The sequence below is a fragment of the Cnephaeus nilssonii genome, assembly GCF_951640355.1.
Source record: "Cnephaeus nilssonii genome assembly, chromosome: 21".
Taxonomy (NCBI): Eukaryota; Metazoa; Chordata; class Mammalia; order Chiroptera; family Vespertilionidae; genus Cnephaeus; species Cnephaeus nilssonii.
In genome coordinates, this window is record NC_137092.1 from 26,886,720 (window position 1) to 26,913,959 (window position 27,240).

General features: G+C 38.1%; 1 protein-coding gene across 2 annotated transcripts in view; it reads left to right on the plus strand.

The window, feature by feature from the left end:
* Positions 1-27,240, plus strand: part of HMCN1 (hemicentin 1) — a 379,828-nt gene that overhangs the window by 263,132 nt on the left and 89,456 nt on the right. For both annotated transcript variants that reach the window (XM_079760677.1, XM_079760678.1), the window contains exons 47-62: positions 3,933-4,046; positions 4,932-5,018; positions 7,619-7,810; positions 9,387-9,560; positions 11,051-11,164; positions 12,233-12,378; positions 16,106-16,256; positions 17,170-17,364; positions 18,672-18,785; positions 20,840-21,027; positions 22,865-22,961; positions 24,597-24,758; positions 25,973-26,086; positions 26,211-26,413; positions 26,687-26,768; positions 26,878-27,009. In XM_079760677.1, coding sequence (XP_079616803.1) covers positions 3,933-4,046; positions 4,932-5,018; positions 7,619-7,810; positions 9,387-9,560; positions 11,051-11,164; positions 12,233-12,378; positions 16,106-16,256; positions 17,170-17,364; positions 18,672-18,785; positions 20,840-21,027; positions 22,865-22,961; positions 24,597-24,758; positions 25,973-26,086; positions 26,211-26,413; positions 26,687-26,768; positions 26,878-27,009 — 2,265 coding nt within the window. The remainder of the gene's footprint in view (positions 1-3,932; positions 4,047-4,931; positions 5,019-7,618; positions 7,811-9,386; positions 9,561-11,050; positions 11,165-12,232; positions 12,379-16,105; positions 16,257-17,169; positions 17,365-18,671; positions 18,786-20,839; positions 21,028-22,864; positions 22,962-24,596; positions 24,759-25,972; positions 26,087-26,210; positions 26,414-26,686; positions 26,769-26,877; positions 27,010-27,240) is intronic.

The following is a 27,240-nucleotide window of genomic DNA, read 5'->3' on the forward strand; positions in this document are numbered from 1 at the left end:
GAAATTCAAAAACCAAGGATGAAAATTAGGGTGATTCTTCATATGAAAAGCTTTCCGAATTGTGTTATTCGTTCATTGTGCAATGACACTATAATGTGGTTATCAGGGAAATAAATGCAATATTCTGCCACATTAACAAAATATATTTTCACTGGTAAGAAAAGTAAGAGACTCTGGATTTAACTCACTTATTAGGAAAACTAGAAGGATCTATTGACTATTGTTTTTTAAGGAAGGTAACCATGATCGTTAATCCTATCTAATAAAGAGTAATATGCAAATTGACCATCACTCCAACACACAAGATGGCCGCCCCCATGTGGTCAAAGATGGCTGCCCCCATGTGGACACAAGATGGCCGCCAAAAGATGGCCAGCAGAGGAGGGCAGTTAAGGAGACAAGGCCTGCAAGGGAGGACAGTTGGGGGGGACCCAGGCCTGCAGAGGAGGGCAGTTGGGGGTGACCAGGCTGGAAGGAGAGGGCAGTTAAGGGGCAATTGGGCCAGCAGGGGAGCAGTTAGGCATCGATCAGGCTGGTAGGGGGAGTGGTTAGGGGGTGATCAGGCTGGCAGGCAGAAGCAGTTAGGAGCAATCAGGCGGGCAGGCAGGCTAGTGGTTGGGAGACAGCAGTCCTGGATTGTGAGAGGGATGTCCGACTGCCCATTTAGGCCCGATCCCACCAGGGCCCCCCCCTCCTGTGCACAAATTTTGTGCACCGGGCCTCTAGTGATTACATAATAATGTAAGTCTGATTGTATCCAACCTGGAAAAATAAACCCTGTGCATATGGTTATACAGTGAAAATTAATTTTAAATAGTTGAAGTGCTATAGTATAGAAAAGGATGATGTTGGTTCTGTCTAGTTCCAGAGGTAGAAAGTAATGCCAGTGTATGGAAGACTCTAGGGTCAAATTTGGGTCTGAAGAGAAAGAACTTTAAAAATGTATATTGTTTAAAGTCAAGATGAGCTATTTAATAGGTAGTGAGCTCCTTGCCCCTAAATTGGTTCAAAAATTAAATTCCCCCCTTTGAAGCCTTTTCAGAAAGGAGTCTTTTCTAGTGTTTGAATGATGTCTAAATACTGTAGGTCCCTCTGCTTCTCCAAGACCTTACTCTATAACATGACAGGAGTTTGATGAGGAGTGAACATTGCTATTAACCTATTTATTGCCTATAATACTCACTAACTTTATGACTTCAGACAAATTATTTGGTGTTGCTACCTTTAGTTTCTTTACTCACAAAGTGAAAGTATTAATAGAATCTGCCTCTTAGGGTTTTTGGAAGGATTAAATGAGTCAATATATGTAAATCAATTAGCACAGTGCCTGCTTATATGGTAAACATCCAATGTGTATTTGTTGTTATAACCACAGACAACCTGGTAAAAGGTTTGTGGTCTTCCTGTCCTGGGAGGAGACAGTCCTGTGTCCTCATTTTGATACTTTTATTTCCATGGACTCTCGGGGAAATGATAGTAATGGCCAAGATTTTATTACATTTTGGTTACCCAAAACCTGAACACACTATCATCTTGTCTTGAAATTATTCTCAGATTTTTCACTTTTTCCCCCCCTTAATTCCCATTTGCTAAAAAAAGTAGGAACTCTTACTAAATATAATAACTTCATCAGAGCTCCTAGAAATGACAAGGGCAGGTTAGAGCAATGTACTCTGGCTTATTACAGATGTGCCGAAGTGGTGTTTGGGTTTTCTTTCATTTTGTTCCGCTTGACCAGCAGCCGGAGATCTCTGAGTGAACACAGTAAAAGAATTTCACCTTGTGGTGCTGCCAAAGGAGTCATTCAAGTTTTACGGTCTGATGTGAGTTGTGCAATAGATGAATGAGAATCAAATGAATGGCATGTGACTCGCTTGGTCCTTCGTCTGCTGCACACTTCTGTTTTATTAAGATTAGTCCTCCTGAGACATGAAGTACAGCTTTTCTAGAAGCCGTGCTTTGGCGAAGTCTCTCCCATTGCTATGAAGTTGTGTGCCAAGAAGAGATAACTGCTATAAAAATTTAATAGGTACACGAAACGTCTCTGTATAAGTATAACTAACTGTCAGACCCTTTCCCCCCGCACTGGAGTAAGTGAGAAGACCAGGAAAAAAGAAAGATCATGAGACTCACGAGGTTGAGGTTTGCTGAGCCAGCAATGACTCATAAAAGTTGGACTGTTTTAATAGCTCTCAACTAGAATTATATTATGGTTTCTATAATCGGAAGTAGCAGTCAGTGCTTGAATCTTTTCCTAATGAACATAAGTCTTTGCTTATGTAAATTGAGTTAGGAAAAAAGACTAAATTCAGGTAATCAGCTTTGTTTGTCTAAATAAGATACTGAGTTCACCTTGTAGTGGTTTGAGGATGGGAAGGTTGCTTTTAGGAAACCTCAATGATGCCCTGTTGTGTTTAAAAAACAGAAAGTAGCTCGGCCAGGCGTGGCTCAGTGGTTGAGCATTGACCTGTGAACCAGGAGGTCACAGTTCATTTCCCAGTCAGGGCACATGCCAGGGTTGCACGCTTGATCACCAGTGGGGGGCCATGCAGGAGGTAGCCAATCAATGATTCTCTCTCATCATTGATGTTTCTATCTGCCTCTCCCTCTCCCCTCCTCTCTGAAATCAATAAAAATATATTTTAAAAAACAAAAACAGAAAGTAGATGGAAACGCCTGACAAATTTAGGTTCGGGTGAATATTTACATGAAAATTTCATGTTTAATCATTTTGAATTTTTAGTTCGAATTCAAGGTACTAAGCAAAAGTATTCTGGCCAGAAAATTATCGTATTACAAAATGTATGAAGTGTGGTACACTTTACTTACACTCTTTCCTCCAGTGGTTTGGAGAGCTCTGGTCTCTCCTTGCATCTCTTAGTTCCCTTGCAGGATTTACTTCAGTCTCACTGCTGGGCCCCTCCCTCTTCTTTTGTCCTCAAATGAAGTTTCTCTCCAAATTACAATCTTCAGCGTGTCAGAGTTTCATTCTCAGTCTACATACATTTCTTAGATGAAGAATCTTTCTTCAAAGAAAACAATACATAGAAGTTCAAAATATAAAAGCCAAAAACAAACCTCATTCAGCAATTGATAAAATTATGTAAGCAATTTTATAAAACAAATATTAAAAACACTGACGTATTCTAAAAAACAAAACAGAGTTGCACTAGTGAATGAGGTGACCCTCCCCCCATACATTTTGATATAAATTATTCTAGGATTTCATGAAACTCGATTGAAAACTGGCGGCCAGACTTCGTGGTTTCAACCATCCCTTACATACTATTGTCACCCATATCTGGGCTGCTGGTATAGTCCTCTAACATTCCCGTTTTATATACTCAGTGGTCAACTGGGAACTCCTTTTCTAAACATCCTGTAACTGTTATCTTTCTAAAGCACAAATCAGATCATGACCTTTATTTGTTTACATCCATAGCCTTTAATGAACACAACGTCTCAATTCCTTAACACAGCATTCAAGGGCTCACAGAATCTGACCATACTCCATCTAGACTCATCTCACCCTTTTCTCCACCTGCTCTGCTTATGGTACTACCTCCCATATCCACCTTCTACCTCTAATCCTCATTCATTCTCTACTGACAGTGAAGCTCCTCATCTCTTCTGTGAGTTAAGATATACTTACCTTTGAAGTTTCACTTTACCTTTGGGAAACTCCATTTCTTGCTTGCTGTCACTTAGCATGGTATTTATTTTTTTTACCCATCGATCCAGGAAATTCTTCTGAATTATCTAGTATTTTGGTTCATATAGGCTTAAAACATGTGATTTTTTTTAAAATTGACATCAATTCATTGGAAGACCCTTGAAGCATTTTGACTAAATTTCACCTACATTGAGCATCACTTGGCAACTGGTAAAGTTTCAGATTTCTTTTGGAATCACCTGGTGGTTTGCTTCTCCAGGAGGGAGGACTCTGCGGTTGATGCAGACCAGAACAGAAGACGCTGGCCAATATGCTTGTGTTGTAAGGAATGCAGCTGGTGAAGAAAGAAAACTCTTTGGACTTTCAGTATTAGGTATTTGTATAAACTGCAATATCTAAAAAGAGATCGAATTGGCTTAAATGCCTTCTGGAACCAGAGTTACAATTTATCTACAGCTTGATCTCACATTTATGTATTCTTTGGTCCCTGGACACACTGTTGAGAAGAATTCAATGTTACAATGATTTAAAGATAATCATTTGGGTTAAAATGGATAAAATTTCATATCTTGTTTGTTCACAATTGTTCAACAATATGCTAAGACTCTCTGATAGCTTGTTTAATATGAGTGCTTGCTTAGAGTAGGAAAAATAAAGGTCTAGTAAATGTTCTTACTGATTTGTTGACATTTTTATCTGGACTTTATGATTTCTATTACAATAAAATTCACTCTATAATTGAATCCGTGACATATTACTTTATAATATATCGTAAAAATGCAATTAATCAAAATAATATTATGACATGATTCTAGTAATCCATTAATGAGAATTTGGGGTTTTGCTTTAAAGGTTATCTATATATATAAAAGCCTAAGCGACTATTACAACCAGTCGACCAAAAGACCGGGAGAGACCGGTCACTATGACAACATACTGACCACCAGGGGGCAGACGCTCAATGCACCCCTGGTGGTCAGTGCGCTCCCACAGCCAAGCTCCCACAGCCAACTTCCTGTAGCCAACCAACCTCCCATGGTCCCTCTCCCTCCCTCCCCCAGGCCAGTAGGCCCCAATCGGGACTGGGCGAGACAGTCCCTATTGGCCCCGATTGCCAGCCAGGCCGAGGGACCCCCACCTGTGCATGAATTCATGCACCAGGCCTCTAGTATAGAAATAAAAATGTAAACATAGATGCCTCTAAAGTAACAGCCCTGTGGTAAGAATTATTACTTTTTGTGTTCGGTATTTTTTTCAGTGCCACCTCACATTGTGGGTGAAAATACACTGGAAGATGTGAAGGTAAAAGAGAAGCAGAGTGTTACACTGACTTGTGAGGTGACAGGTAAGGGCCTCAGCCCTCTGCTGCTCCTTTCCCCCCTCACTGGTTACTCATTGCCTTCACTGCATATCCCACTTAGCTGAGAAAAATTCAAGCTGCGGTAATAAGCATTTGAAATGAGGGGAAGGGAGGAAAAAGGAAAGACACACTGGCCTTTTCTTTCAGTTCAATAAACCAATTTTTTTAATCTACTATTTGAATGTAGGGTTTCTCTGCTCCATCTCCTCTTACTTTGTTGTCTTCACTGTTGGTTGAAGGCTGTACCTCCTTATCTTTTCCTGTTTTCTCAAATTGCATTGCAAATAAATAAGTAGGAGTGTTGGTGGGAGGGTGGCATTACTGAGACTAGGGAGTACTCCAAAACAAAAGTCTCACCGTTTGTTAACACGTTTCATTTCCAGGTTTTTTATTTGCGAATTTTCCAGCTTTCCTCCTGTTGCTGATTTCTAGTTTCAGTCACTGTGGTCAGAAAAGACTCTTGGTATGATTTCAATCATCTTAAGTTTGCTAAGACTAGTTTTGCGGTCTAACATATTACCCATTCTAGAAATTGTTCCTTTGCCTTTGAGAAGAATGTCTATTCTGCTATTGTTGAATGGAATGCTCTGTACATGTCTGTAAGGTCTATAGTGTTTTTCAAATCCTCTGTTTTGTTATTGATCCTCAGACTGGATGATCTGTCCATTGTTGAGAGTGGGGCATTAAAATTCCCAACTATTATTGTAGTGCTGTTTACTTTAACTTTTAGATCTGTTAGTATTTGCTTTTTATATTTAGGTGCTCTGATATTGTGTGCTTAAATACTTATTGTTATATCTTCTTGATGAATTTACCCCTTTTTCATTAAATATAATAACCTTCTTTGATTTTTGACCACTTTTTTAAAGTCTGTATTGTCTGATAATAAGTACAGCCACCCCTGCATTTTCTTGATTACCATTTTCTTTAAATATCTTTGTACATCTGTTCACTCTCAGCCATATGTATCTTTAAAGCTTTGGTGAGTTTCTTGTGAGCATATTGCGACATCTTGTTTTTTATTCATTCAACCATTCTGTCTTTGTATTAGAAATTTTAATCCATTTATATTTAAAGTAATTATTGGTAGGCAAGGACTTACTATTGCCGTTTTGTTCATTGTTTTGTAGATACTTTGTTCCTTCTTATCATGCTCTTATTTTGTGATTTGATGACCTTGAACAGTTCACAGATTCTCTCTCCTCCTTGATCAAGTCTGATGTTGATGCACTCTTTTAAATTCTAGTTTAAAAGAGTGCATCATTTAGTCAGTCTGTTCTTCAACTCCAGGGTTTGTTTAGTCAGTCTGTTCTTCAACTCCAGGGTTTGTTTTCCTTTGTTGATGGTTTCTTTTCCTTTGTTGAACTTCTCATTTTGTTCAGGCATTATGTTCCTAACTTTGTAAAGTTGTCATTTTTGTAGTTCACTAAACTTCTTTGAGAGAACTATTCTGAATTCTTTCTCAGACAGTTCATTGATCTCCATTTCTTTATGGGCAGATATTGGAGCTTTATTAGTTTCCTTTGATGGTGTCATGTTTAACTGTGTGTTTTTTTATGTTGGTATCTGTGCATTTAAGTAAAGGCTCTCTTCTTCCAGACTTCATAGGCTTATTTCAGCAGAGACAGCCCTTCACCAGTCAGTGCAGCTTGGAGTTCTGGACAGGTTAGCTGGTTGTGTTCTTGGCCAGGTGGAGCTCTCTATTAGGTCTCTGGGTGAGGCCATTGCCTCAGCTTTGAGGTTGGGGTGGGTGTTGCTGTTGGCTAGGAACAGTTGGACAGGACTGTTGACTTTGTTCCTTGCACACATACAGCTGTAGGATAGGCTCCATCATTGCCTGGATTCCCAGGTAAGACTGCCTAGTCGGACAGGCCGGGTTGCTATCCTCAGCAGTTGGGCAGAATATTGCTTTCCTGCCCGGGCAAGGCCATAGAGCATGCTCCACAGCCAGTACGGCTGAGCCTTCCAGTTTTACTATAATATCATATTATCCATCTTTTCTAACATAAATTGCTTTATGGTTTTAAAATATAAATTTAAAAATCTCTTTGAGTAATTTAAAATTAATATTGAACATAAGTCCCATGTTAAAATAAGAAAATATATACCTACAGGCTATAAATATTAAAGGAATGATTACTTTATATCTCTATTTACCCATCTATAGATCTATGCTGGAATCCTGGTATAAACTCAAAATATCTGCTTATTAGATTTTTAAATAAATATTTTACCTTTTATATAGCTATCAAGAATATGAATGCAAAGGTATTGTGAACTACATGCTCCATTCTTTTTTAAGTGTATTTTACTATGAAATCATTTCATTGTAATAGTCTAAGGTCTGATAAAAACTAATCTTCATTTAAAAATTATTTTTAAGTTTTGTACATTTTTATCATAGCATGATTGTTATTATTTATTATACATTAGGTTATGTATGAAATTTATTTTGGTATGAATGGTTACTGCATTGTTTTAGAAACGGGATATTTAAAAAGGCAAATGAGTGAAATGCCTTCTTTCAGTTGTTACTTGTAGACATGTGAGCATAGCCAGCTCTCAGAAATGGCTTTTTGTTACAGGGAATCCAGTGCCAGAAATTACATGGCACAAAGACGGGCAGCTCCTCCAAGAAGATGACACCCATCACACTATGTCTGGTGGCCGTTTTCTGCAAATTACCAATGCCCAGGTGTCACACACTGGAAGATACACATGTTTGGCTTCTAACACGGCTGGTGACAAGAGCAAAAGTTTCAGTCTTAACGTGTTAGGTGGGTAGAAGCATTGCTGCAAATCTTGAAGACTCAGACATGACCATGGGCTAAATTCTCTTCTTTTCTTTTTATGTTCACTTAATATTTCTACCATAGGATTTCATTATTTAAGGAAGACCAGTGCTTGCGGACATTTGCTGTTTTTGTTTTTTTTTAATTAATGAGTTCATACATTCATTCATTATGTTTGGAATACGTATTATGTTCTAAGTACTGTGTTTTATGCTAGTAGGTACACAACTATGAACAAGATAGCCGTTAAATAAGCAATAATAAAGGATAAATATTTGCTGATCAAAGAGAAGCAGGTCAAAAGCAAATGGGGCTCAACCTGAGATATGCTGTCCATTCTTTGTGGGACTCTGCCATTATTGGCAATTGTACTGAAATCTACGTTTGCTACCTAAGATGGCAGAGACTACCCTGTTGTTAGACCCAACAGTTATTTTTCAGTCGTCTTCTTCATGGTTTGGACATTATTTATCACTTTCTCCTTGACAGTGTTCTTCCCTGGTCATCCTTGCACACCTTTGGCTGCTCCCTTTCTCTGTCCTCTATGGACTCTTACTTAATCTGTCTCCTAAACATTAAGTCCCCATCTCTTAAACGTTTTGTCCTTACTTCACTGCTCATTTTACTCCAGATATTCTCTTCAAATAATAAGCTTACTTCCAAGAGGTTTGATTATCTTATAGACTGGTGACTTTTTTAATCCATACCTGCGATCCAGATCTTTCTCCCAAGGTTTGGATTTCTATATACAATTTCTTGTTGGACATTTCTCTTGGGAATTCTCTTGGGCACTAAAAAGTCAAGATATTCAGACCTGAACAAACCATCTTTTCCTCCTAAATGAGCAAATCTTTCTATATTTTCCATTTATGTTCCTTCACTGCTGTGTATCTAGGTTCCCAAGCAAGAAAATTGAAAATTACCTTTGAGCCAAAAACGGTTTGGCTCAGTGGATAGAGCGTCAACCTGCGGACTGAAAGGTCCCAGGTTCAATTCCGGTCAAGGGCATGTACCTTGGTTGCGGGCACAAATGCTCTTGTTCAGTCCTTCATTATCTTTTATGAAACAAATGGACCCGTCTCTGTTACCCTTGCTTCCAATATTGACCCCCATGAATCTGTCCTCTGTAAGTATTTCCAGTTTGCCCCTTATTGTTTACACTCCTCTGCTCCCAATGTGTTGTTCCTTCTTCCTATTTCTCTGCCTTCTTTCACCTTTTAACTAGCACTTTGCAATCTCCTTTAGGAGGCATTCCTTGAAGGGAGTCCTCACACCTCATGCCCTAGATTGGATAGAATGCTATGCCTCTATATATCTTGCACCAGAGTTCCCATTATTGCCCTTATCACATTGTGTCACGATTCCTTTTTAATGTCATTCTTTCCATTACCCTGTGTGTCTTTTGAGGTTCTCACTGTTTTTGTGTAGAATAAGAACAATAATCAGTTCTTCTTTGAAATGGTTAGAGAATGGAATTACACAAATAAGTACAATGGAAATTTAGAAATGCACAAATAGAGATTTTCTAAATATAGTTTTTTAAATTTTAAATCTTTTTTAGTATCTCCTACAATTGCTGGTGTCGATAGTGATGGCAGCCCTGAAGATGTCGTTGTTATCCTTAACAGCCCAACATCCTTGGTCTGTGAAGCTTATTCATATCCTCCGGCTACCATCACCTGGTTTAAGGATGGAAATCCATTAGAATCCAACCGAAACATTCGTATTCTTCCAGGTAATTAGTTTCCTTCAGATGCCTGAGATGCATTTGTGCCATCTACTATTGTAGAAAAGCAGAATCATTGGAGTTTTGTTATTGAAGTACTTATGTTCTTGGTTGTGTTATGTTCTATTGATATTTTAATTTATAACATTATTTGTATATGTACTGTAATCTAAGGTATCTGAAATTACTTTTTGAAAGACTAATAAAATATCTAAATAAAAAGGTAAATAAATACCACAATGTAATTAATTGCTGAAATATGTTATGTGGAATGCCAAAAAAAAAAAAAAGTAGAAATTTATTTCTTGTTGAATTGAGCCTTGAAAGTTAGTATTTCAATTGAGTTTATTTATTCCTCACTGATACCTGGAAATATGTATGAAAATAGAAAGGATTAAAAAGTATGATCACTGGCTTTAAGAAATTTACAGTCTATGTGGAGGAGAGATAAAACATGTGAAAGTTAATTAACAACATGAACGCATGAATACTAATGGGTTATGAATAGTCATGGGGCATGATTAATGGAATAGTCACAAGTTTTAGATGAATCACAAGAAGGAATGGCCACTGTGAGCTGAAGTGGTTAGGAAATGCTTAGCTGCTGTCAAAACTTGAACCATTAAACCTCAGAGGGACGGTAGGGGAGGGTGGGGGTTAGGGGGAGAGATCAACCAAAGGACTTGTATGCATGTATATAAGCCTAACCAATGGATACAGACAACAGGGGGGGGGGGGGTGAGGGCATGAGTAGGGGGGATAGTGGAGTAATGGGGCAATAAGGACACATATGTAACACCTTAATCAATAAAGAAATTAAAAAAAAAAACTTGAACCATACCTTAAAGAAAAGTTACAGAAATTCTTTGTTTAGAAATGAATTAGGAGAGATTTTAGATCCATCGCGATGACTAAGGTGGGAAAGGTATAAAGTGAAAATAGCCTATTTATGTGCGAGTAATAATAATTGTGCTCCTCCCTCCCAAATGTGTGGAGACAGTGTGTATATGTGTGTTATGTATGTCTGCTACACAGAAGGGGGCAGGTAGGAGGAAAGGTCAGGAAGGAATCTTAGAGTCATGTTTTGAATGCCTGGATTAAAGAGTTTTGACTTTAATTTTTAGTCAATTGAGAACCATTGAAGATGTTTAAGGAGAAATGTACCATAATAAAAACTGTATTTTAGCAAGATGAACCTCTGCTGATAGACCAGGTAGATGAGAAGGAGAAGATGACTAAGGGAGAGACCTAGTTATAAAGAGAGTGAAATAGGGACCTTAGCTAGACTGAGTACAGAGGCATGGGAGGGTCAGAATGAGCACGAGGTGGTCATGCAGCGGCCATCTTTTTTGTGCGTTGTCTTCTGTTAAATACCTATCACAGAATTGGCATATAGAAGAAGAAATATACCAATAGTAAGAATTATAACCTTGGTAGTTTGTGCATGCTCTGCTGCTGCCGTGATTTCAAAGGTTCTTTGATGTTCCATGATTTTTCAGGAGGTAGGACTCTGCAGATCCTAAATGCACAGGAGGACAATGCTGGAAGATACTCTTGTGTAGCCACGAATGAGGCGGGGGAAATGATAAAGCACTACGAAGTGAAGGTCTACAGTAAGTTCTGAGAGAGCACTATGCTTCTTATTTTCCCCAAGTCGTCTCACTCCTCCAACTCTGCTTTTATGGATCCATAATTATTTATACTCATTATTAAAGTTTGATGTTTATGCAGCTTGCTTCATTAAGATGGATGTTGAATTAAACATGGTGCCCATGACCTTGATTGCTTAACGATGTAAAGAGCCCAATCAGTCTGTTCACAAATATCTCGGAGAATTTGTCAGCGGCACTTCCTTAAGTTTCTCTATTTTTTCCTTCTGAATTACCCTCTGGGCTAAGTTATAGTACTTTTGTGTACAAAACTGTTATTTGAATACATATGCTCTCATCAGCAGTGGAAGATGAGTTCATCAGTGTCTTTGGACAGACCCACTGTACATTGACCTGTAAATAAAAAAGCAAAGCTAACTGTCAAACCTCAGAGGGAAGGTAGGGGAGGGCGGGGGAAGAGGGAGGGATCAACCAAAGGACTTGTATGCATGCATATAAGCCTAACCAATGGACACAGACACCAGGAGGGTGAAGGCATGAGTTGGGGGTGGGGAGACAATGAGGGGATAAGGACACATATGTAATACCTTAATCAATAAAGAAAAAATAAATAAATTTTAAAAATTGAAAAAAGCAAAGCTAATATGAGTATTAATGATACCAACATATCAAGATTTTGTTTTTGTTTTTTTAAAAGGGAGTGTATCTTTCTGATTGTCTTTAGTTCTTTGAGTTGGTCTCTTTAATGACCGATAAAATGCATTTTATGGGTTATGCTCAGACCGTGTCTGGGGACCTGGAACCAGTGCAGCTAACTGTTCTGGGAAGGACATTAGCCTCATTGTCAGTGTTATAATGACAAAGGGAGAATGATACTTTCCTTCATAATCTGTATCTGAACACGACCCTTTCATACAACCCTAACTTGGGTTCTTGATGAAAGGGGGCATAGAAAATGCCTCAGTTATTTCCTTGTTTTTTCTTGTAAAGTGATCCTCCGTGTGATTTTCATGGTATTCCATGTATTTGAAAGAACCAATGTTTAATGGTTTAATATTTGTTTTTATGCAGTTCCACCCATAATCAATAAAGGGGACCTCTTGGGACCGGGTCTTTCCCCTAAAGAAGTGAAGATCAAAGTAAACACCACCCTGACCTTGGAGTGTGAAGCCTATGCAATTCCTTCTGCCTCTCTCAGCTGGTACAAGGATGGACAGGCCAGTCACAAGATTTTTCATTTGCTGATGGTTTCTTAAAGATTAAAGTGGCCAATTAAACAACAATAATAGTAAAACAGACACAAGTAACTCAGAGAATCAATGTGGCCTTAAAACTAGCACAATCTCATGCTCCTAAGAATATAAATCTGCAAAAAAAACACAACAAAACCTTGAACTGTGTTCAACAAAATTAGTATTATTCCATCATTGACAAGGATTGTCTTCGTGTACATTAGCAGTTTTCCATGAAAATTCAGCCACCTTCCCACTGGGGAACGGTTTTTGTGTTCTTTGGTTTTACATAGTAAATAAACTTCGTAGAGAAGAAACACAAAAAACAGTGCTAAACCAGTTTATGACAGGCATAACATGGGGACTAAGCTTAATCAGAACTTTCTGTAAACATCTTTAACTCTTTTGCAAAAGGTAACATTTTTAACATTCCAAGATGCAAGGGAAAGCTAGATATGATGATTAAGTGCCCAGCATAATTAATTAGGGGCAATGAGAAACTTTTATTTATTTATTTTCTTTTTTTTTTCTTTTTTGTAAATATATTTTATTGATTTTTTACAGAGAGGAAGAAAGAGGGATAGAGAGTTAGAAACATCGATGAGAGAGAAACATCGATCAGCTGCCTCCTGCACACCCCACACTGGGGATGTGCCCGCAACCAAGGTACATGCCCTTGACCAGAATCGAACCTGGGACCCTTGAATCCACAGGCCGACACTCTATCCACTGAGCCAAACCGGTCTCGGAAATGAGAAACTTTTAAAGAAAAAGCACATCTTTCAGTTATGTGATCCCTCAGACCACATACTCTCATTTCTCATTCTTCTTCCATGCATGTTTTAAAGAAATGTGCTGGTGTTTTAAACCAAAATAGATTCTTTTGTTGCTGTGCATATTGTGCTTAATACAGATGTGGCAGGGCTAAGCTGATCTTTGTCCTGTTTTACACATAATCAGCCAAGTGGTCAGTTACATCCAGTTGTGGCAGTTCGGGTACGAGTCATGATTTAAGATGCAGAAAGATATAGCCTTATTTTGTCAGATCACAGATGGATTTTGCAATACTGGCAACTAAAAAAATCATCTCATAAAATAAGCAAGTTTCATCTGGAAGCCATTACAAAACGAAAAATAAGGAACTCCCACCATGTTCTGTTTACAGTTTCTTTCCTGAGTGCAAGCACACTTCATGGTACAATATTAAATCTATAGGAATATACTTGCTAATTCCTTTCTCCTGCAAATCTTATTTTATTTCTAATTTTATCTAAAGGCCTTTCATTCATTGTGGCTACTACACACGCACACACACACACACACATAAACACATGCACATATAAAAATTGGATAATGGCCAAAACCGGTTTGGCTCAGTGGATAGAGCATCGGCCTGCGGACTGAAAGGTCCCAGGTTCAATTCTGGTCAAGGGCATGTGCCTTGGTTGCGGGCACATCCCCAGTAGGGGGTATACAGGAGGCAGCTGATCGATGTTTCTCTCTTATCGATGTTTCTAACTCTCTATCCCTCTCCCTTCCTCTCTGTAAAATATCAATAAAATATATTTTAAAAAAATAAAAATAAAAATTGGGTAATGATTAGAATTGCACTAGGAATAAGACAGTTTTGTGTGGTTTTGAATTTTATACTGAATAGTTCAATTACAGTTTCAAATCCAGACTCTGAAATTGATCCAGTTGTGATACTTTAAGCTGTTAAATTTTTTAGGGGTTGAGATTGGTCCCCTTGAATGTGTACAAAAAAAGCACTCTGGTTTTTGTTGTTGTTTTTTATTTCCCATACCCTTCTGTTATTTCATTCTTCAGATAAGCAACACCACTGGAACAAAACAGCGTTTTTGAGAATTTCACTAAAAATATTGCCAATGTTAGACCCAAAAAGTATTGAGATAGCGTTTGGGTTTTGTTTATTCACACTTTCAAGTTTTTTGTTTAGCATAGAAATTTTAAATTATCCTACTTTTATGTAAGTGTCGTATTGCTAATAATGATTCATTGCATCCTACATTAATTATTGATCATATCATACTATTGGCAAGACCTTGTTTTAGGTGAGGAGGGTACAGCTATGAAGGAAAAAGAGAAAGGTCTCTGTTTATATGAAGTTTGGGGAGACAAAAACTAAACAAACATACCAGTAAAATATATAATGTGCCAGATGGGGTAGATGTTATGGAGAAAATTCAGTCAAGAAGAAGAAAAGTGAGTGGGGGGAGTGTGATCTCTTATTTATACAGGGAAGGCCTTGCTGATAAGTAAGTAAAGGAAGCAAACGTTAGATATGAGAGGAAAATATGCTAAAGTAGAGAGAATCTCAAGGGCCAAGGCCCTGAGACATTGTGGCTGGAGTGCAGTGATCCATGAGAACAGAGAAGATTACTAGAGTGCCAGATTATCCTGCTGGTAGACCAGTTGTCCTTTATTCTGATGGGAAGTCGCTAGAAATTTTTAAGTACAAGAGTGATATGCTCTGACTTGAGGTTTTAAGGGGATTATATTGCTTCTGTATTGAGAGAACAAAAAAATGGTCTAGATTTGAATTTATTGTAGTGGTCCAGAAGAGAGTTGATGGTTTCTTACATGAAGGTGGTAGCAGGATGTGAGGGGAAGAGAGTTTTCTTTTAATGGGGGGAGTTATAGTATGTTGTATGTAGATTGAAATAATCTAATGGAAAAGAATAAATTGCTGATGATATAGGTAAGAGAGGACACAGATGCTGGAGGGATGTCCTTGAGTAGACCAGGGAAAGCTCAGAATGGACAGAGACTGATATTAAACAGGGTTAGGGTTTTGCCAGGGAAGTAAAATAAAGGGAAAGAGGCAAGGGAGTTGAGGGTTTATACAAGGAATGATTGCCGTGATAGACTTCTCTGGGCCAAGAGGGAATGGAGATCAGGAGGAGAGTGAGAGGCACTGACAATATTGCAAGGCCAGCGGATTGTGGGTCCTCCCAGAGGATCAAACATTTATTGGAGTTGGGATGCTAGAATAAGTGACTTAGAAAGTTAGGAGGTGGCGGTCAGAGAGTGGGAACTTGAAACTGAGATTATGAAGTGGTGCAGTTATAGGTAATTATAAGGTCTAGGTATGACTTACCTGTTGAGTTGCTGAGAGATGGTTGGGGACAAAAAAATTAAAGAAGAGGTCACGACATTGGATGCACACCGCTTTGGATAACTATTTAGATATTGAAATAATCAAGAATTATGAGAAAAGTATCATTAGAAGAAGTGACATTGATCCAGGAACTAAAATCTTCAAGGAATAAGAGGGAACTTAGTGTAAACAGGAATATGTAGAAGATGAAAAATGCCCTATTAACTGTAGGTAATGTTATCAATAAAACATCATAATATAAATATCTGTGAGTTAATATTCCATTAAGTTCAGTAATACTTTCAATAAAACATCATAATATAAATATCTCTAGGTTAAAACTTTTATTTATGAAGTAATGATATTTCTAAATGAACAACAGTGACTTTTACATGAAATCAGATTATGTTAATGTCCTCAACCTTTCATTAAAATGCTCTAGCATTTTGACAAAATATAATAAAAGATATGCTTTTGAGTATTTCACATAAAATTTAATTCTGTTTATTCTGAATTAAACAAATTATCAACTGCATGATCTTAGAGGATTTATTAGAGTACTTAATGCTAACATTAATTATAATTGAATCACAGCCCCTTAAATCAGATGATCATGTTAATATTGCTGCCAATGGACACACACTTCAAATAAAGAAAGCTCAAATATCAGACACTGGACGATATACTTGCGTGGCATCTAATATTGCAGGTGAAGATGAGCTGGATTTTGATGTGAATATACAAGGTAATACTAATGTGCTTATAGTACATCATTTAATTTATATGATATGTCTAAGCAATGAAAAAGAGATTTGGCTTGGTTTTATTTTAAATAGTTTCTTTTCTGTTGACAATAATATGAATTCATTATTGATACCTCTATTATTGTTGATAGTTAGTCTCAACATGATTTTTAATAACTATACCTGTTTTAGCACTTGAGTATCCAAGTATTTATTTAACCTGATTCCTGTTATTGGATGTCTGGGTCATTTCCAAGTTTTCATTACTCGTATGTAATGTTTCACTGGGCGGTTTTACATAAAACTTTTGTACATCTTTGATTTTTTCATTTATTCATTACTAATAGTAGAAATTTTAGGTCACGTGTTACACACATTTTCAATGTTTTTGATGTACAAGCAAATCACCTTCTAGGAAGTTTATATGTGTTCCCCAGAAAAGTTTGAAATTATCCTACTGTTTTAGTTAATGGACTTATTAATCGTGACATTATAACTCCTTTAGCTTTTTTAGTAAGACAAATTATTGGAAAATGCTCTGGACTGAGCCATTATTTTTTAATGGCTCTTCAAGATATGTTTTTCCTGCTATGATGGTATTCCTTAGCCAGGCTTCTTCTAGTAGATCCTTGCTGAGCGCAGGCAGCGTTGACAGGGAAGGAGAGCAGGGGGTGAGCATAGCATTCAGAGCCTGTACTTCATGTTCTTCCCAGGGGAGCTAGCTCCAGCTTCTGTCTACTACTTTTCCGGCTCACAGCTAGAGTTGGTAGATGTATAAATACCTGAAAATATTTTCACACTGTCTAACTTACTACATTTATATGTCACTCTTGTGAGAACACCGCCACGGTCTTCGTTTAATGGATTGAAACTGGCATTCAGATGTGTCCAAAATTCCATGTCTTTCCTCCGTAGTTCCTCCAAGTTTTCAGAAACTCTGGGAAATGGGAAACATGCTGGATACCGGCAGGAGTGGTGAAGCCAAGGATGTGATCATCAACAACCCCATTTCTCTCTACTGTGAGACAAATGCTGCTCCTCCTCCTACGCTGACGTGGTACAAAGACGGCCGTCCGCTGGCCTCGAGTGATAGAGTATTGATTTTACCAGGTAAGGACTGCTGTGCACAGGGTGCATGTCTGAATCTGCGCCAGAGGTGCTTCTCTCATTTATGAAGACCACTTGAATTGATTGACTTCCTGGCCATGTAATTTATTTGACACAGGCTGCCAGATGTCACAGCTATTTATGAATAGTTGTATTCAGTTTATTAAGTGCATTTATCATAAAACAATAGTAAAGAGGATTAGTTTCAAGTATTTTTAGTTATCACATGGTTTACTGATGGAAAAGGAGATATTTAAATTGTTGTGAGGTAGTAATATTTTCAAGGCCTCTATTCACTTTAAACAAACATTAAAATAGGCTTCTCAAACTTTATCAAATTGTATACTTAAGATCAGTGCATTCCACTGTATGTAAATTTTATCTTCATTAAATAAGAGAATATCTTGAAAAAAAATAGAGTCTAAATAGAAATGGCAACTAAATATAATATGTGATCCTAAATTAGATCTGGGCTCGAGAATAAATAGCTATAAAAGACAATATTATAACAATAATGACATGTGACTGTGCACTATGAATTCAATAGTAGTTTTGTATTGACTTCAAATTTTCTGATTTTGGTCATTATATTATAGTTATATAAAGGATTATCCTTTTTGTGAAATATAGATCTATGGGTATTTAGGGATAAAAGCACATCATGTGTCCTAGTTACTCTCAAATGTTCAAAAAAGATTACATATATATATATATATATATATATATATATATATATATATATATATATATATAACACATATGACAGATCATATACTATATAACGAAGATAAAACTAATGGAATAAAATATACATAATTGTAACAATTTATATACAATTATTATAACTTTTCTCTATGTTGGAAATCATATCAACATGAAAAATTAATACACAGTTATTCTTTCAAGATTGTATGCATATTGGGGTACTGTATGCCTTTTGCACCCTGGGCTAGTATTTTTCTGAAGCCTCTACTTGCACACAACCGTGTAAATGTCTTTATATGTGCTCCAACTATAAAGCAGGAATTTACTACAGAGTAACATTTCACGTGGAACATGATGAGGGACGCAGAGCAACATTCCTGCCTTAAGGAAAATCCACACAAGCTATTAATTTCTCAGGAGGTCTCACTCATATATGGGCTCACTTTTCAATAATTCAGTGTTTGTGATGAAAGTGATATGTGGGATTAAAATGGAACCTGGAAAGAAAATGTAAGGAAGTTATTAGACCTGAAAAATCGTATCTGCTTATGAGCAGCATTCACTCTAAGACTGACAGAAGTAAGCACGTTAGGATATATTTCCAGGTGGGAGAGTGCTGCAGATTCCCCGGGCGAAGGTAGAAGATGCCGGGAGATACACCTGTGTGGCTGTGAATGAGGCTGGAGAAGATTCCCTTCAGTATGACGTCCGGGTACTCTGTGAGTTTGTTTCCGTTTGTTTATTACCCATTCTTTCACTCAAAAGTATTTTTGAGGAGCTAATGTTTGCAAGATGTTGAACTAAGTATCTTAAAGACTATAAAGATAATCAGAAACTGATAGTTCTCCCATTGAGTTCATTGTCTTATACAAATTGAGAGCACATTCTTTAGGACTCCTGAAGTATCAAATAACAAAAAGAGAGGGAGAGAGAGAGAGAATTCATTGACTTATGAACCTGAAAAGTCCCCAGGTAGGGCTAGTCACAGTCTGACTTCCTTGGCTCAAAAGAGTTTACCAGACTTTACCTATCTTTGGCTTCGCTTTTTTCTATTAGTGTCATTCTCAGGTGGAGGGTCCTTTTGCTTGGAAAGTTGGCCCCTTGAAGCTCTAGTCTTACATCTTCCTAGTTTCATAGACAAATGAAAGCTTTTATTTACAACTGAAGTCCCGGAATTGGATGCCCATGGCTTTAACTGGCCAAGTAGGAATCACATATCTATCCCTGAACCAGTGACAGAAGCCAAGAGGCCTAATTGATAAGACCTACTTCAGATTTCTCTGATGATTAGTGACACTGCGCACCGTTTCATGTGTTTATTGGCCGTCTGTATGTCCTCTATGGAGAAATGTCTAGTCAGGTCCTTTGCCCATTTTTTTATATATTACCCCGGGCAAGGGAAATAAAGGAAAAAATAAAGAGGCGAGACTACATCAAACTAAAAAGCTTCTGCACAGCAAAGGAAACCATCAACAAAATGAAAAGACAACCCACTGTATGGGAGAACATATTCACCAATGATACACCTCATAAGGGGTTAATATCCAAAATTTATAAAGAACTTAGAAAACTCAACACCAAAAACAAACAAACAACCCAATTAAAAGTGGGCAAAGGACCTGAATAGACACTGCTGTTTGTTTTTTGAGAGACGCAAATACCAGAAGACTGCATCTGCATTAAACGTGCCATCTTTACTGATTGCTAAAGATAAGAGACTGAAACATAAAATAATAAGCTTTTTCTAAACAAGATAAAAAGATTATTTACCATGTAACTAAATTTCTGCATTCTCAAGCAACCAACACATGTGTTCCTAGTTTATTTAACATTTCCATTTGTAAAAATCACATGGGCAATATGTGATTTTTCATAACTGACTAGTCTAATGTAAACACGAACCTGGATTCACAGTATTACTATATTAAATGAGAATGAATATATGTAGGAAAATTTAGAGCATGACTTCTCAGACTTTAATGTGCATAAGGATCACTAGGAGAGGTTTGTTGTTGTTGTTTTTAATATATTTTCATTTGTTTCAGAGAGGAAGGGAGAGGGAGAGAGAGATAGAAACATCAATGAGAGAGAATCATTGATTGGCTGCCTCCTGCATGCCCCACACTGAGGATCGAGTCCTCAACTTGGGCATGTGCCCTGATTGGGAATCGAACTGGGACCTGGTTCATAGGTTGACGCTCAACCACTGAGCCATGCCGGCCGGGCTAGGACGAGTTTGTTAAACCATAAACTTCTTGGCCCCTTTTAGGAATGCTGATGGAGGAGAGCTAAGGTGGCCCCCCAAATTAGCATTCCTATCCAAGCTCCCAGATGATGCTGATATCACTGATACTGAGGCTGGGGAAACACACTGAGTAGCCCAGACAATTCCCTTGCAAATGAGACCAAATCTGTACATTTCTGTAATTGATCTGGTTTGTCTAGATGACCAAGTAGACTTTACTATAGATTCATGCAGATGAATGGAATGGGCTGAGAGAGAGAGCAAGACAAGATATTTTGGGGAAGAATTGGGATTGACTTAAATGGGAATGAAACTATAGGAAGGGTTAGTCCAGGGTAGGTAAAGAGAGGGAAGAAAGTCAACCGAAATTCACACAAATCTTTATCTCCGCTAATTTATTAAAGATCATGGATTCTTCTTCAAGTTTGGCTCAATTACCCCACAATTTTTCAAATTGTCCGAAAACTAGAGTCATTTAGAAAAGGCCTCGTTTCCTGTTACTGTCTTTTTGTTGCCGTCACTTACTAGTGCCGCCGGTTATCAAGGAAGCAAACAGTGATGTCCCCGAGGAGGTCACCGTGCTGGTGAGCAAGAGCGTGCTGATGGAGTGCTTGTCGGGCGGCAGCCCCGTACCGAGGAATTCCTGGCAGAAAGACGGGCAGCCCTTGCTGGAAGATGAGCATCATAAATTTCTGTCTAATGGAAGAATTCTGCAGGTAAAAGTAAAAACATCTGACTTCAAAATACCCGTTTGGCTTTGTATTTTATAACTGTCTTTGTGACTTTTAAAAGTAATTTTTTTTTATTTAGAAATAGATTTGTAAACATAACTAAACATAAAAAGGATATGAAATAAAATTATTTTCCTCATTTTATTCACACTGTGAGAAGTGACCATTATTAACAGTTTTATGTGAATTCTTCTAGAAATTGTCTACATTCAACACACACACACACATACACACACACACACACACACACACAAGTTGAAGACAACATGGTCTTTGTGATTAAAAACAAACACCCATTAAGCAAATTATTACAATCCTTTCCACTGCATATTTCTGGTGATAAAATCCTAGCTGGTATAAGATTCCCTGTCAATTAAAATTTACTTGCTGCTGGCAAATAATTTATAATATAATAATAATGGGAACCACATAAATATCCTGAATTGTTGTTCACTAATGGTCATGTCTATATTATTCTTTCCAAGTGTCCTAAAAGATAGTTAGGTACTTGTAGAAATAACACTGATTCGTTAGTTTACAACTTATTAAATTATTTCTTGAACATGTAAATGATATTCTATAGGCCCAAGAATCTAAGCATAGCTATCGGTATCTAACACAGGACATATCTTCTGAAGTTCTTTATTTTTTTTAAAAAAATGAGTCAGTTCACTGCCTATAAATAATTTTGAATTCTCAAAGTATCTTGTAAACATCCTGACTATTTCTATTTGATGATTATACAACCTCTACCAAAACACTTAAAGGTTTCTGAGTCTAGGGCCAAAAATATATATAGATGGGTAGCACTTTCTGCTAAATAAAATTAATTATAACTGCTATATAGCTAACTATTGCTATGCAAAACAAACCACTCCAAAACAATAAGCATTTGTTCAGCTCACAATTCTTCTTGTTGGCTGGGGGATTCTTCTGGTCTCATCTGGGCTCACCCAAATGTCTGCCTATTGTGGGTAGGCTAAGTGGTTGTGCTGATCTTGCTGGGCTCTTGCACATATCTGGGGCCTCAGTTGCAATAACAGGGCTGATTCTTCCCCATGTTATCCCATACCTTCAAGCAGGTTAGTCCTGGCTTCCTCATGTAGTGACCGGGTTCCAAATGAGGGGGGAGAAGTAACAATGCTTTTTTAGGCCTAGGTTTGAAATGACACACTGTCATTTCCATCACATTCTATGGGTCAAGGCCAGGCACAAGGCCACACCAATTCCACATCTTGTTTTGTTTTGTTAATCCTCATTCAAGGATATTTTTCCATTGATTTTTAGAGAGAGTAGAAAGGAGGGGAAGAGACAGAGAGAGAGAGAGAGAGAAACATCAATGTGAGAGAGACACATCGATTGGTTGCCTCCCACACATGCGCCCAGATCAGGGCCAGGGATGGAGCCTGCAATCGAGGTATGTGCCCTTGACTGGAATCGAACCTGGGATCTTGTCCATGGGCTGATGCTCTATTCACTGAGCCAAACCAGCTAGGGCCAGATTCCACATCTTTACCTGGTGATGGGGGAGTTTCAAAGTCATGTTGTAGAGGGTAGATGGGAAAGGGGGAGAATAACTTGGGGCACTTTTGTAGTCAATAGACCACAAGGATGTATAAAACTGCCTTTCCTGATTGGAAATCTTTATAAATAAATGCTTATTTGATTGACCTGATTAATAAAAGCCAGCACCGATGCTATTATATATAAATGGTTTTTTTTATGTCCATCTGGAGAGGATACGTATTATTCATTCTCAAAATGATGACAAGTGGCTTTATAAAAAAAAAATTCAGTTGGAATTTCTTTATTTTTCCCTCAGATTCTAAATACTCAAATAACAGATATTGGCAGGTATGTGTGTATTGCTGAGAACACGGCTGGAAGTGCCAAAAAATATTTTAACCTCAATGTTCACGGTAAGAGCTCAGTTCCAAAAGCATCTGCTAGGGTGTGCTTGAAACGGCAGGAAAACTGTGTTTTAGATTATGGAGGCTTTTCGTGTATTTTTAACTTGAAACAATGTGTGGGGCCTGCATTCATACAATCGCCTCCCTCTCTCCCCACCACAGCTAGTAGGATTTATAAGGTACAAAGTACAGAGCTTCTGGGAGCCGGTTTTTACATTATTTTAGTCCTTCAAGAGAAGGTAGTAACTCCTACATATTTGAAAGTTAAAAAAAGAAAAAAATGTCAAAATCTGAATCTTAAAGATTACATGTTTTTATGAAGTTCGAACTAAATATAAATCTTTTGCTCATAAAAATTCGATCACTAGTCCTGATTGAAACCAGTTTCTGTCATTAAGGGTGGAATTCATGTTGAGCTACATCCTCTAGTACCTCATATACTCCCTGGAAAAGAAGAAGTCACTGGAGGAGTGAAATCATTCCGAAAACCACCAGCACACCGAATTCAATTCATCACACTTTTAAGTTTTCAATATATGCTAGTCACTCCATAAATAATATTTTTTTGGCTTAAAAAAATCCATTGTTTGTCTTCTACAAAAGAGTAGTTTTGTTTTTTGTGGCACACAGCTGCTTTCAGAATATTAACTTGGACATGGTGAACAACCGTTATAAAAGATTTCCTTTATATGTGTGATACATATATATAAAATTGTAGCTTGTATTGGAGAGAGCTGAAATTTGAAATTTCATGAAAAATTTCTCGCCTGAAAGGACTTTGATTTAGCAACATAGATGTTCTTTTCTGATATGACATGTAGGGGATATCGATGTCTAGCAATGTTTGGTGTTTGATATTTGAAACACTCTCACCTTTGTATCCCCGGTTTTTAGCACAGTACGTCACTTACAGTAGGTGCTTCATAAATATCTTTGAGGTCCTTTTAATGAATAAATCTGACCAAACAGAAACAAATGTGTTATGAATTCCCAGGATAAAACTCTATCTTGCACAAAAGGTTATAGGAGAACTCAATGCATTATTAATCTCATTCTTTTTCACTTCATTTTTTCTCTGCACTACTTTGCTTGTGGAATTCCTTGTTTGTTTGTTTTGGTTGGTTGGTTGTTTTGAACAAACCATGGTATTGTTTATTTCTTAAATTTTCTGCTCATCTTGGAAGTCATTGATTTCATTGTTGAAATAACCTGTAAATGTATTGATAGACAGATAACCCCTAAAATTAAATTTCTACTTTATAAATGCTATATGCAGGAAGATAAAAACTTTAAATAAGAATGTAATATTAAAAACAAGAATATGCAAACTTAACAAAAAGCCCTATCAGGTCTTTCTTTGTACATTGGCAAAACCATCTTAGGAATTGCCAACTACATTTTCTAATAAAATGCAGAAGGATTCTCTGAAAATTCTAGCACTCTCTTTCACTGGGAGAAAAAAGACTGATGGACATAGTGTGATGAAGGCATTGAGAATCCTGAGGGAAGACAGCTAGCTAGGTGATTAACAGTGTCAGTAACACGGTGCTTTGGCAGAGTACAGTGGCTGGACTTATATTAATAAATTGCCATGTATGTTACTAGTAATACCAGATTTCACTTTTAATACATTTACTCTTACAGTTCCTCCAAGTGTCATTGGCCCTAACCCTGAAAACCTCACTGTTGTGGTGAACAACTTCATCTCTCTGACCTGTGAGGTCTCTGGTTTTCCACCTCCTGATCTCAGCTGGCTCAAGAACGAACAGCCTATCAAGCCAAACACAAATGCCCTCATTGTGCCTGGTAAGGAACTCGTTACTCTTATAAGGTGGGCAAAATGTTCTCATTTTCCTTTATTTTAATACAAATGGCATTTCCACTTAGTCCCTTTCCAAACTTTAGTCTTGCTCCATTTATTTGTTCACATTATATGCCTCTTTACCAAATGGGGCCATTTGGATAAGATTGTATAGACTTTCATGATTTTAGTGGCAATGCACAGTATCAAGGTCTACTTCAAAAAATTATGAAGTTTAGAAACAGAACTGCTTAGCAATTCCATGGGGGTGATAGGCTAGTAAATAGTGCTTTCATTGGATAATTCACTGGTTGTTTTTAATCAATCCTAAAGCTCCTTGATGATGGAAAAATAGACAGATGGACAGACAGATCCTTCTGCACTGTGGGAGATTTAAACCCAGAAAATGCTTGTTAGCATATTTGACTGTAGTACAATTAGTGTTTGCTCATTGGGACCTATATCAAACAGTTCTATCCATATTTAGTCAATGGAGAGAAAACGTTATGAATTACATCCTATCTAATAAAAGAGTAATATGCAAATTGACCACCACTCCAACACACAATATGGCCGCCCCCATGTGGTCAAAGATGGCTGCCCCCATGTGGACACAAGATGGCCACCACAAGATGGCTGGCAGGGGAGGGCAGTTGTGGGTGATCAGGCCAGCAGGGGAGAGCAGTTGGGAGGGACCAGGCTTGCAAGGGAGGGCTGTTGGGGGGGACCAGGCCTGCAGGGGAGGGCAGTTAGGGGTGACCAGGCTGGCAGGGGAGGGCAGTCAGGGGCAAACGGGCATCAATCAGGCTGGCAGGGGAGTGGTTAGGGGGTGATCAGGCTGGCAGGCCAAAGCGGTTATGGGCAATCAGACAGGCAGGCAGGAGAGCGGTTGGGAGCCAGCAGTCCTGGATTGTGAGAGGAATGTCTGACTGCCCGTTTAGACGAGGAGGATTGGTGAGGGTGCAGGCTGGGCTGGGGGACACACCGCCCCCCCGCCCGTGCACGAATTTTGTGCACCGGGCCTCTAGTTTTTTATAAAGAAGTAGAATCAATCCTAAAGGAAGGATCAAAGAAAACAGATTCAATTCTTTCATCTTAACTATGAAATGCTTCCATATAAATGTTACAGTGGAATATTTTGTCAATTTATCTTATTGATAAAATAGTTATTAGAACAACCTTGATACCACTCTTCAATTACCATTATATTTGCCCACAGGTGGTCGAACGCTACAGATTATTCGGGCCAAGGAATCTGATGGTGGTCAGTACACGTGTATAGCTATCAACCAAGCTGGTGAAAGCAAGAAAAAAGTCTCCCTGACTGTTTATGGTTTGTTTTCACTCTCCTCATGAAATCCTTTCAATTTTAAACTGGTATGAAAATATTTTCTATCTGCACACCTTAATGAAAAAAAAAAAAACAACAAAAACCCCTCTGTTCTTCTTTCCCTCAGTCCCTCCCAGCATTAAAGATCATGGCGGTGACTCTCTTTCTGTAGTCAATGTAAGAGAGGGGACCTCAGTGTCTTTGGAGTGTGAGTCCAACGCTGTCCCGCCTCCAGTCGTCACGTGGTATAAGAATGGGCGGATGATAACAGAATCTACGCACGTGGAGGTTTTAGCAGGTGGACAAATGCTGCACATCAAGAAAGCCGAGGTGCATCTTTTATTCTTGTTTGCATGTCCTGGCTCCTTGGTGGGTTTTGGAAGAGAGCAGAGGGAGTTGCATGTTCCCTTTACTACAGTTTGAGATAAAATAACATCGTCAATGCCATTGACCTTATTTTCCTAAAAACGCAGGATTGCAGAAAGCAGTTAGACCTGGGGCGTTTGAGCATAAAGATGACTGGTGATTTAATCTGCACTGGAACAGTGTGATTGGTCATCTATAACCCAATGGAGCACATACAATAGTATCTTTTTCTTTTAGGTATCTGACACAGGCCAGTATGTATGTAGAGCTATAAATGTAGCAGGACGGGATGATAAAAATTTCCACCTCAATGTATATGGTGAGCATCTGCCTCTAATACAACTCTTTTTCCCCCAGATATGCCAATGAAAGAAAGTGGCTTGAATTAGCTTGATGGGGACACATGATTTTCTTCTGTCTTTTTACAGTGCCACCCAGTATCGAAGGACCCGAAAGAGAAGTGGTTGTTGAGACAATCAGCAACCCTGTGACTTTAACATGCGATGCCACTGGAATCCCGCCTCCCACCATAGCCTGGATGAAGAACCTCAAGCCCATAGGTAATGCAGCTGTGCGTTTGGCTGTGGTTTTCTTTTGCTCTGAATGCACTAGATTTATAAACCAGCACATTTTCCGATCGTGCTCATAGCTGTGCTTAGTTCAGAAAGCCTAATGTACTGATACATAAACTTACAAAATAGACTCATAAAATCTATTTATTTTATAAAGAAAATTTTCTCTGCCTCTTTCAAAAAGGCTCTCATTTAGCCCTAACCGGTTTGGCTCAGTGG